Genomic DNA, 12,576 nt, shown 5'->3' with positions numbered 1-12,576 from the left:
TAGGTGACCCTGCAAACTGAAAGAGGAATAAAAATACTACAAAAAAAATTCTGCTACAGACCACAAAACTGTTTCTCAGTCTGAAGCAACAGGAAAGATCTAGCGTACTAGCCACAGGATAACTGAATCACTAACACAATACAATCACTGTTTCCTTTCCACTATTAGGCCTGCTGTTCCCAGAACAGCTAGAAAAAGCCATACCATGGCATGGCACAGCACCCCAGCGAGCCTTCACCTGAGGTTCCAGTGCACAATGCTGCAAAGCATTCTTGTTCAACTCAGGCTCTTCACTTCCCAGTTCTGTGTATCTGCTTATCTAGTATAGTTCACAAGCTCTGTTTTTAGTAAAAAGGCTAAACAGCTGATCTTTGTTAATAGATCAAGGTGGAAACCAAAAGAAGTGCTATTTAAATTCACACACAATTCTGACACAGAAACAAGTTGCTAAGAACTGCCAAGAATGAAATTGGCTTGACCAGATCAATTTAATGTTCTAGAAAGCTTTACAAATTAATAAGGCTAGAAGGAGCAGAGGCAGAGTTTAAGACAAATATTGACCAATCCAAAAAGAACATTATCAAATCGTGAAACAGCAAGAGATCTGGAGACCATAAGAGGTCCTTTCCAGTTGTGACAAGCAAATAGGGTTACAGCAAACATCTCAATGTGTGAAATGCAACAAAAAAAATTACTAGCTGTCAGATAAATGTGTTACACAAAACCATGGAACCTAGCAAGATACAAAATTGGAATTTAATTAAGCTGAACTAGAGCAAAAGCCTTCCACAGTAACCTTGCTGCCGAGAGCCTGGGAATATGAAAAATGTAGGGCGTTAGCTTTTACTCAAGTCCCATTTAAACTTCCCACTGGAGGTTAGCAGGGAAGACAGTAATTTTAAAAAGGCATTTCTATTAAGTTTGCTGTCAAAGCTCTCAACCCTGCTGGATCAATACTCAGATCAATATACACACTTTGATAGAAGTCAAAACAGATGGTGACCGTAATTTGATTGCCTGGGCAAGTCCTCTAAGCTACCAGAGTATTGTGGAAGATCTTTCCTATTGCCTAACACTGTCTTGATACAGACCATAAGGAATTGAACAAGACAGGATCATTGATGCTTTAAAATTTAAAGGAAGAAACAAAAAACTTGGAATAAACAGATCAAGACTAAAATACTGATGAAAATACTATCTACCTACAGTCTTAACATACCTTGTTCTATTAGTATGTTCACCATAATTTGGTTTCCGTTTTAACTGATGAAATGCTACCACAGAAAACAGATTTTCATTTCTTTATCTGGGCTGCTAAGCTCAAGACACCAGGAGGCAACAACAGGAGTAGCTGAAAAAGAGCACGTCCTTTAGCTGCCAACCAGGGAACAGCACAAGCTGCAGAAGCCTCCAAGGATCTATGCTTATTTTAGTCAAAGACAATTTTGCCCTCACAGTACCACTTCTCAATGAAAATTCTTCTCTTCACTTTAGAAGTGGAGGATTGTCCACTTAAGGCTGAGAAGACTAACTCCTATTTCATAGAAGTTATTCATCACCAACAATGAAGCTCTGATTAAAAAAAAAGGAGTTAGGTAGCTTAGTACCTCTAGATACACATGAAAGCCTAACATCTGTTGCATCTCCTCCACATGACGTGCTTGCCGTTCACTACTTCAGAACTAAAGATGAAAACCAAGAATGATGGACTGCCAAAACCTGTTCAACATTAAAGACCTTGCAAGCAACAGAAATTTATAGCCAGACCGTATCCTTTCTTTGAGAAGCACAGAAGAGCCAACAGGCAAGTTGTTTTACCCGTATTTTGTGATGGCCTGCTAAAGAGCACTTGAGATGACCAGTTTTGTCTGCTTCAGAAGAAAAGACATGGAATGCTTCAGCACTTGTAAGAAGCTGATCAGCTTCCTTGCAAGTAGAAGGGAAGCATCAACTTCTCTTCTACTTGGAGAGAGTAAAAGGCCTAAGGTCTTAATCATTTTACTCAAACAAACAAAAGTTTTAAAAAATAGGATTATTGTGGCTGTCATAACAAAGATGCTGTACAATACTAGAAAATTAAGATATATTCAAGAACGACCAGCATTTAAACAAAGCAAGACGACCAGATGGAAGGGACAAAATAACGGAAGATGACAAAACCTTATGAACGCTGAGATGCTTCTTGCAAGTAAATGACTCCAGCTACAACGGACTCTGTCCTCATGACAGAACCGACTGCAGCCAACAGCGAGGATGAAATAGATACTCTGGGAAATTTTTCAAGTAACATATTTGCTGCAGCACGGCAAGAGTGAGTCTACAGGCCAAAAGTCATATATTGATACATTGCTATTTATCTGAAAGTTTCTGATGGTTAACCAGAACAATCCAAGCCAGGAAGTCAAAGCAATCGCAGTAGTGTAATGAGCTACAAGGCTGAGGGACCAATCTAGCAACTAATTGGGTACTTCACGTAAATGAAAGTGCCCTTTTGGTTCATATTTAAGTCCGCCTTTGTATCTGATGCTAGAGCAATGAACTCTACTTATTCTTGAAATAATTCTATGTACTTTTACTTACATCTCAAAATAATGTAGTTCAGCACTGTCTCGTTTCTTACATGGTACCTTGCATATTAGTCTGTAAAGTATCTGTGACATTTGGATCTGAGGGGAAATTTCTGAAAACCCATTAATTTTTATTTCTATTATACTTCTAAGGGAGATAGAGATTCAACAAATTAAACACATGTAAAGAAAATATAGCAGAGGTAGGAGCTGAACCCAGAATATATCTGGTTAATATCTGAACCAGAAGAACACAACAGATTTTATTACCTTTTTATTGATGTGACTGAATAAACAAGAATGTAGCCATTGATGTCTATGGAGTACGTCTGAGGAAATATGGAGTATTCATCCTGTAGAAGGAATATTGCATTTAAAATTACTTACTGCCACAGTTCAGAACTTGATGCTAGCAGATCACCAGCAGTTAAGTTGGTCTATTTGTAAGACATGAGGTGCAGGACCATTGTGTATAGGTAGTACTTTCAGAATTACATTTTTTTTCATCATAATGCCAGATGTGGAATCTTTACCAAATTAAGAGAAAGCTGAGTCAGTCTGTGTACTCTAAAATTTAATCTACATATTTTTTTGGTTTATTCCCTCTGAGACTATGGATCAGCTAAAGCTATTCCCAGTCCTCTTATCCTGCTTAATTATCAGTTTGTATTAGTACAAAACATGTACTCTGTCCTACCACTAATTAGCAATTATGCCTCTTATCTTGCTAGCGATACATTTCAAATTCCTAATTTCAACAGCTGACGACAGGATCTAGCAGTTCATAATTTCCAGTGACACTGATCACATCTAAATTACCTAAGGGGTCTCTTAGGAAGTGAGTAACTGTGACTTACCAACTAACTAATGCTTATCAACTGTAGATGCAAGAAATAGAGTTATTAGTTGCTTTATGTTTATGTAAACTAGATGTTTACATTATATGACAAGCGTTTAATTAAAAAAAAAAGAAACCCACACACCACAAAACAACAGAAACTTAATCACTGACTTTATGACCGCTGTAGGAAACGAACTGACGAAATAGGTAAATGAAACAGACTTACATATTGCAGGAAATGCAACACAAATACTATGAATCCCATGTTAAAAATCTAAATCGTTCTAATAGATGTTCCCAGGAAACATTTCAATTTTGACAAGAGCCATACTTCTTAATGTACAAGTTCTCAAATTTTTAAACTTATGCTTCTTAAGATGTTAATTTTAGCTTAAGATCACATAACCTCTCTGTACATTGTCATGACTGAACAGATGGAGCAGTGCAATCACACAGCTTAACTCTAGACAGCCAAAAGGAATCAAACTTCCGTAACTGGCAAATGAGGAAAAACCCTTTATAAATCAACTTCACAGATGCAGCCAAAAAAGTTTGAAAGAATAACACTTGACAAAAGATGTCCTTATTTGCCTTTTTTGCTACACACTAAGGGCAGCCCTCCCCCATCTTCGCTGAAATGCCGAACTGCCACTTCAGCTGGCCGTGTAACCTCAAAGTCAATACAGAAGGGATCTGAGCTAGTCTGCATGTAAAACAGGTGAAAGTGCAACTCTGTAGTTGTTTGACTTTACCCGGAATTTCTCAGGAGTGCCCCAGCTCCTCTTCTGTGATCCTGTACTCCTGCTTAACTGAACTACGTAAATCTGAATAGATAACCATGAAAGGTAAAGAGGCATGGGACAGAAGGAGTACCAAGAAAAATAAGTGCCATAACCTCAACTGTTTCTAATTACTTCATATTTAGCTTGTTAGGAGAAGGAAGAAAAGCTGCCATGCTTCCTGGAACTTGCGGATCAAATTAAGAACTTTGCCAAGTGATGAAACAACGTAGCTCTAACTTTTCAAGTCATAGCCAAGTTTTCAAGTATATAACAAATCTACAATATAATCCTTGCTATGCTGTATACACAAGGACTCCCTATGGATCATTAAGCAAGACAGACTTGAGAAAGAAATCTGTTCAAGCCATACCTTCTATAATCCAACATCATCTCTCCCCTCTAACCCTGTGAGCCAGAACTCAAAGTTCAAGTCATTCATAGGATGAATCAAATCTGAAAATAACCACAGGCTGGGAAAGAAATTATTTTGGTTTTACAATACTGTACAACATTAAATCAACCCTGAAAATAAACCTCAGCAATAGAGGTCTATTACCAAAGTTACACTGCCTTCCCAGGCAGCCATTTCTTCCTCAAAGAGAAATTTTACTTTTATCACTACGCTACAATTGGAGATGTAAGGCAAGCAGACTTTGGCACAAAGTGAAACCTATGGAGCTTGCTCTGCTGCTCACACTTCACAGCCTGCCCATCTCAACCCCACTCTCCTCTGCGGAATATTCCCCATCAAACAATCTTGCCCTAGCACGTGTCACCAGTATTGTGTTTTTAATCACTTCAGACACCTCTGACAGATTGTAAGTGAATATAGTGTTGCTGATTAGCACCACAAGCTGACACCATGTAATTACAGCATGGTTATTCTTAAGTCATGTAGTTCTCTTCAAAGAAAGCGATCAAACATACCTAGAAGGTTACAACCCTTCTGAATAGTGTCCCAGCTATGAGCAAGTGTCCTGCAGCTTTAAAGTCTTAAGTACTGGCAGCATATTTTACAACACTAAGATTGTTTAACACTACTCAAACCCAAGAAGTATAGAAAAACCCAAAGGTATAGTATCAGAACTCACAGAAAGTAAGAACATGTAAGCAACAGAAAGTTTAAGATAAAAATACAGGGGTTTAACAGTCTGTTTTCTGGCTGGGATCTCTCCCCCCCCCCCTTTTTTTTAATATAGAGTCTTTCTAAGGACAGAGCACTCCTGTGCATGGAACATGCACTGCAAGTTCAGCCAAGCAGCACTATATAATGAACACCTGTACTTTATGAAGCTACTGCCCATGCCACAGGACACGTGTTCACTGTCTGCTCCTGTGCTCCCCGTCACTACATGAAGCTCAGAAGTGTGCATGAATCATCACTTACTTAAAACTGTAAACAAACTGCAGCAGTTTATTGGTAGCCTGTTAAGTACCACCTATATGCATTTCTGTATACTCCCCATGACTATTTCATGGATATAAGTCACAGTGGTGTAGCTGGAGCACACAAATAGCAAAAAGTCATGAAAAACTTCTCCATGGTTTATTGAACTGACATTTTCCATCTAAAGCAAGACTGCTAGTTCAGTCCGTACATATCAAGCAAGCTACTTATGAACTTTTGGTACATCAGAGTTAAGGCAGTTCCTTCTTTGCTTTTTTAGGCATACGTTCAATAGACAGGAGAACAAAAAAACCCCCCAAAACCGAAACCCAACAAAACTGTTTAAAGAAACACTACAGAAACATTGCTCTTTGGTGACTAAATGACAAGGCAGAATAATTTATGTTAAACTTCAGCTTTGAGCACATGGTTGCTACCAGCTTAGCTCTACAGGAGTATGAATACCTGTCTTAACTCTGAAGAAAGAGTCAAAGAAAGAAAGATAACTTACTTGGCCAGCAGTGTCAACCAGCTGAAGATGATATTCTTGGCCATTTACTGTGATCAGTTTTGTAAAAGCTAGAACAAATAAGAAATACATACACATTTCAGAATTATAAACAAGGAAGGGATCAGAAGTCACTTCATCTATGCCATTGTCAGCCGAGGCACTAAGAAAAAGAACTGCAGTTATAGGCTTTAAAGGAGCAGTAAAAGGCTAGATCAGGTGGGCATACTCTTAACTAGCATATTACAGACAACAAAACTCAGAAATTTACTTCAAAATTTCAAATTTCAGAAGATTCTCACATAGGACGCAGCAGTTTCTCCTTTACTTACTTAGAAACGCATGTAAAAAGCCTTCTTACTCTTTCCTTCTAAGAGACTTCCAAGACTTGCCTAAGAGGCAACCATAATTTGTGGTAATACGAGACACTTAAATACAATTAGCATCAAAGCTAACTTTGAACTTATTATAGGATATTCTCCTCAGTTTTCAAGCAGTTTAGCAAAATCAATTTCCTAAATGTAAATACCATGAGGTAAATGATCTGGATTAAAAAAAATTCTTTGCGGGCTAAACCACACACAGCCTAACTTACAAATATACTAAGCCTACATAACGAGAATTTAGCTAGAAGCTCACCATGTTGCTACCAGCCTATCTAGTCCTCAGTCAGGAAGTACATTCAGTCCCTGAAAGCGATGAGCATTCCTTCTCTTCCTCAGATTCATGAAATGCCAACGCACTGTGAGCTGAGAAATCTTACTCAGTGTTTGTATTATGCAACTGCAAAAGCAAACAGTGTCACAGCTCTTGTAGGAATAATGTACTACCGAGCACTACATGTACCAACCAGAGCACACAAACCTGCCTTCGGAGCTTCAACTTTGGCCTTAGTGTTGCACTCACGACACAATTACCGGACAGTACTGATATACTGAGTAAAGTTTGTGTTGTCCTCTGGTTGAGGTGGTTTTCCCAGATACTAACAGTCCTAAGAAGCTTCATCTTTCATTGCAGTGATGAGCAGGGAAATAGCTAACACTGCGGTGACCTCTTCGTCAGCCTCTAAATTGTCCAACAGCTTCCCGAAGCTGCGAAGTTGAATGTTCTCGATCCTGCTGTGCAGTCTCCTGCCAATGCCTTCTGGGTTTTGTACAGGGTCTCCCAGAAGCTGAAGTTCGCCAACTTTCCTCCTCCCCGCCAATGCTCATTGCCCTGTCAAGTCTCCACAACGTGAGTGTTATCTTGAGTAAGTGGGCTGAAATATCTGAAACCAGAGGTTTCAGCCCACCTAGTAAATCAAAGCACCCTTTTTTAAAAAAAAGGAGTAATTCAAACAGCAAAGCCAAACTAATGCAGAGTGTCTAAATAAACAGTGTAAAGCGTACCTGCAGTTTCCATTACGATACTGCCAAGTGCAATTTGAAATGGAGCCTCAAAGAGAGCGCTCCTACCTTACCCTGTCTATCCCCTAAGAAAGCTGCTTTAGCACATGGGCATGCGAGCTGCTATCAAGTCACTGTCTGGACACTGTTGTCATCGCTGCACAAAATTTTAGGGTTATGAAGCAAGAATCCACAACAGCTTTTTGCCTTGGATGAATACTGTGGTGAGGACAGAAGCAACCGTTTGTTTGAACAGATGTTAACACGCAGCGTTGCTATATACGGTATCACTGCTTCAAATCAGAGGGAAAACAGACTCATCTGGAGAGGTACTGCATCAACAGGTATATTAAAAGTAACAGTCTCTAGTCTCTTGACACTTCACATACACATCAAAGCACTCTGCAATCAAAGTAGCTTCAAGAGCCTCAAAGTTAATATTTAAAAAGGGACAGAGACAGATGGCAGCTTTTTCAGACTATTCTAGAAGCCTAGAATAGACCCAGCAAAGACATCACCATCATCGGTACTGGAAGCAGAGTGTGACAGAGCCAGGGGAAGGGAAACAGTGGAGGAGTCACCACAGACTGGGTGAGGAGAACTGTTAGTTCAGTGCAGAGGCTTGTAGCACTAGAACAGCCCACTGCATGAACACAAATCTGCTTTGATGCAGACAAAATTAATGACACCCATTTGTTTGCTGAAGCTTTTTAAAAATATTCCTGGTAAGAATTTCATCTTGGGAAAAACCTGCAACTGTATTAAACGTAATTAGTGATCCACAGGTCCCCTTGATCTAGAGGAAGTCTTTACTTCCAATTCCATCACCTACCATCCTGGGACACGCTGCCTTCTGCTGTGCCCATGAGCAAGGCAAACAACCGATAATATGATCACGGCATAGTATGGCTCTTCCTGGTATGCCAAGGACAGATTTCAGCAGACCTGAACAATCCCTGCAGTCCTAGTCATAACGTGAGCATCTGCGAAACGCTGCTCATCAGCTGAAGCGTGGATAAAGCCTGTTGTAGCTCCACGAAGCACACAGATCTCAGAACAGGACATGCTTACAGCTTGCAACGCATAACTGGAGTGTAGCTATATGAAGAAAGCTGCCATCCACACCTTCACCTACAATTGTTTCTAGTTCTGATGCACTGCTGAAATTTGGAGAATTTGGTGCTGCAGTGAACAGCACAGCACCAAAAAGAGCTATACGTACAGTTCAGGGTGCTGCAGTCAATGGCTACATTGCGAAGAACTAAAGCCATTTTGCTCTCAGATAAAGTCCTGGTAAAATTACAGGCGGAGCGCGGCCCTGAATGCTGCTACAGTTCAGCAGAAGTGTAACTTATGCAGCAACTCCATCAGCTGCTGATCATCGTTACCCTAAGATCAAGTATATTTCAATTAGACTAACATGAATGAAATGATTTCCATATGCAACTCAAAAGACAGCTGCTGTGAAAACAAGACATTATGATAAGAAATCAGCACCAGGCATATGAATGCAGACTTTCAGATCAATAGTGCCACTGAGTAAAGGTACGAGAGTGGTGTAACATTATTCCCACAGAGCTACTGGCTGGTAGCTAAATCTAACCACCTTGTAAGGGTTCCTTGGTTACTACTACCTTCTGCATCCCTTTCTACTTCTTTTCATTCCAAAGTCAATGCCTATCACTAATCTGCCAGGACATCTTTTACAACACTGAGATGTGTAATGCAACAGAGCTATTTTTAATTTTTCTCAGAAGCCTCATTTCCACCCCTTGAGAAGGCTGCTCAGCAGCAGCTCCTGGGAAGAAGCATACTTCACCCTTCCAGTGCAGCTGCCATGACATGCATGGAACAAGTTTAGCCTTAAAGATGCTTCTAGCAGACCCATCTAAACCTATAGGTATCTCCTCTCCACAACTACTAGGGTGCCTCCAGCCCCCTCCCCCTTTCTAATACGCTTCTACTCACAATTGTATTAAAAAACATGGGATGGAGGTAGGAAGCCCTTGGGAGAAGACTGATCCTTCCCTTAGGGAGCTACTGAGCCAGTCTAGAGGAGAAAGGAAGACACAGAGCGTGGCACAGTGCTAGAAGCCTCTCCAAAACTGCAAGGAAAAACAGAAAGCAGCCAGGCAGGCCTCAGAGGAGCTGGAGGAAACATTTTTGAGACTTGGGCAGTCAACTCAGCTTTTCTGCAACACAAAAATCACTGAATTAATGATAACCAAAGACATCCCTGCAAAGATGGGGGTGGGGGGAGTTATGTACACATCTTCATTATCTATTCCTTCTGACCTATTTGCTTTGAGTTCCAAATTAAGATTCTAGTTTTTATTCCAGTAAAATTTTTGAGTTTTAAATTGTTATGGTCATAGCTCATCTGAGCTAATCTGCCTTCAGAGCCCCATTCAGCTCAGTGTCCACACAGACTCCCCTCACACACTCATGCTCAGCAAGGATCTTCCTTCTCTTTCCAACACTCCTGTAATCGTTCCACTAGTTTCTCAACCTGTCTGTCTCAAGACTAGCCACGCATCGTGGTGTCACTCCTGTTGGGACATTCAGAAAGGGAAATTCTATTTTGCTACGCAATTAACTCTCACCTCCGCTGCTGCCACAAAATGCTACAAGTTACTCTTCCTGATACACATTTAGTAGAAGCAACTAAATTCAACATGCTTGTGTACTTAAATAAATTAGCTCTTCTGGTTCTAATGTAATACAAGCAAAGGAAAGGGTGGAAAGCAGCAATGAAGTTGTGCTGGCTTTGTTAACAAACACTAAGTGAAACCTCATGCAGCTTATTTTCCCTTTACCACTTCCAAAGAAGATACAGATTTTTACACTGGAAAAATGAAACTACTAGAATATTAGGTCTTATTCCTATTGTTCAAGGCTTATATGCTATGCAACTTGTTCCTGTAAGAGCTTAACTATAGCTTGCCTTCTATACAATTTAGCTTTAAACTCAATTTTTTGTGAAAGTTTTATTATTTGAAGACAAAAATTATAAAGATTAAGCTACCAGCAGTACTACAGCTTTCTACCCTTTCATCAGCACTGGTAGAATACTGTAATAAATTATCAGTAATAATTTTCTGGAGACAAAACAGAAATCACATAGGCCAGACTATTCTTTAGCCTGTATTTTTTTCATTTCCAAGTTTTGTGATGCTAAAGTAGACCCAGTCACTAAATGAAACTGAAGAGGTTTTATAATCTGCTATAAAGCACTGGAAAAATGCAACATTCTCCAATACCACCCCTAGTACAGGAATCTGGACTTCTCAACCCCTTTTGCCAGCATGGTCAACCAGATTTGAAATTACAAACTAGGAAAACAATAAAAGAGTTGATTACATACTTTGTGTCTTATGACCCTGCACAGAATCAGAAACATACAGCTGGGAATGTCAAAAGACTGGGCTGATCAGAGATTTCTATTAAAAAGCATTTTAAAAAGATTAAGAACTTAAGTCAAAAGAATGATTTTATACTAATCCCATCAAAACTAGTTTCACATGTCTGTCTTAAAAAAAAGATACCTTCAATATATTTTAAATTTTAGTGGTAAGTTTGAAAGTGTTCTCTCTTCCGTTTTTCACAGAAACATTTTAAAACATTCTCTCTATCAGGTCTTACAGGGCTGTCATGGTTTAACACCAGCCAGCAGCTAAGTACCACACAGCCGCTCACTCACTCCCCCCTGGTGGGATAGGGGAGAGAACTGGAAGGGTAAAAGTGAGAAAACCTGTGGGTTGAGATAAAGACAGTTTAATAGGTAAAGGAAAAACCACACACACAAGCAAAGCAAAACAAGGAATTCATTCACTCCTTCCCATGGGCAGGCAGGTGTTCAGCCATCCCCAGGACAGCAGGGCTCCATTACGCGTAACGGTTACTTGGGAAGACAAACACCATCTCTCCAAATGTCCCCCCTTCCTTCTTCTTCCCCCAGCTTTATATGCTGAGCATGACGTCATATGGTGTGGAATATCCCTGTGGTCAGTTGGGGTCAGCTGTCCCGGCTGTGTCCCCCCCCAGCTTCTTGTGCACCCCCAGCCTGCTCGTGGGTGGGGTGAGAGGCAGAAAAGGCCTTGACTCTGTGTCAGCACTGCTCAGCAATAACGAAAACATCTCTGTATTATCAACACTGTTTTCAGCACAAACCCAAAACATAGCCCCATACTAGCTTCTGTGAAGAAAATTAACTCTATCTGAGCCAAAACCAGCACAAGGGCTTAAGAATGGGACAGACTTCCTATTGTTTTGAATGTCAGGGCACATCTTTTATGTTTTCAACCCTTACTTTCCCAGCAACGTGTTCTGATCAAAGAAGGGCCCTTCAATTCTCCACCTTTCAGAAAGCAAATTCCTCCAGCCATGCCGCAGATCACAAGACTTTCACCAAATGAATAATGCTGTTTATTTTCCAAACAAATAAGAAATCAAGTTAAAAGTTAAGCCTTTTCAAGATGCCTCTGCCCAACAAAGTTTTCATGGCCATGACATGCTCAATGTTTAGAGTGCAGATCATGCAAGCAGTGCAGACTACAAGAGTTAAGTAAGCGCAGAATTCATCCAGAGTGTATTTTCATGTAGTTAAGAAATGCTACCAGTGCGATACATACAACTACAGAGTTACTAACAGCAGTTACAGACAATAGGTTTCTGTGGACGACAAGAGCTTGTAAAGGATGAAACAAGCCAACCTTGTACCAAGGTGTCAAAATCCTAAAACAAGATACAGACTCAGCATTTTGGAGAGACTTTGACCCCATGCCTCTCAAGCTTTATTCACTCCCATATACCTGCATAAAACTAAAAGATTACTTTAAACTCTTTGCATTTATATAGCACAGTGAAAAATAACCTGTCCCAACTGATATTAAGATTTAAAATACAGAAACTTAATCCCCAATACTTTGTTAGTAACTTTAATATCAACACTTTCCATCATCCCTTTTTACTTTGTTAGAATTATAAATAAGGTTTGTTTTGAATTAATGACCATCTGTATAAGGACTAACAGATCATTCAGGTGAAGGGGCAAATTATCCACCCTAACTCACTAAAGCAAATTTAGAGCTTCTTCAAGAAGTAGCA

The 12,576-nt window shown here is 39.9% G+C and overlaps 1 protein-coding gene across 2 annotated transcripts in view; it reads right to left on the bottom strand.

Moving 5' to 3' along the window:
* Positions 1 to 12,576, bottom strand: part of RHEB (Ras homolog, mTORC1 binding) — a 42,622-nt gene that overhangs the window by 9,023 nt on the left and 21,023 nt on the right. For both annotated transcript variants that reach the window (XM_076331967.1, XM_076331966.1), the window contains exons 3-4: positions 6,089 to 6,156; positions 2,838 to 2,920 (exon numbers count right to left, since the gene is read on the bottom strand). In XM_076331967.1, the coding sequence (XP_076188082.1) occupies positions 2,838 to 2,920; positions 6,089 to 6,156 (151 nt within the window). The remainder of the gene's footprint in view (positions 1 to 2,837; positions 2,921 to 6,088; positions 6,157 to 12,576) is intronic.

Source organism: Aptenodytes patagonicus, chromosome 2, assembly GCF_965638725.1.
Source record: "Aptenodytes patagonicus chromosome 2, bAptPat1.pri.cur, whole genome shotgun sequence".
In the NCBI taxonomy this organism is placed as follows: domain Eukaryota; kingdom Metazoa; phylum Chordata; class Aves; order Sphenisciformes; family Spheniscidae; genus Aptenodytes; species Aptenodytes patagonicus.
This window is presented reverse-complemented; position numbering and strand designations above follow the sequence as displayed.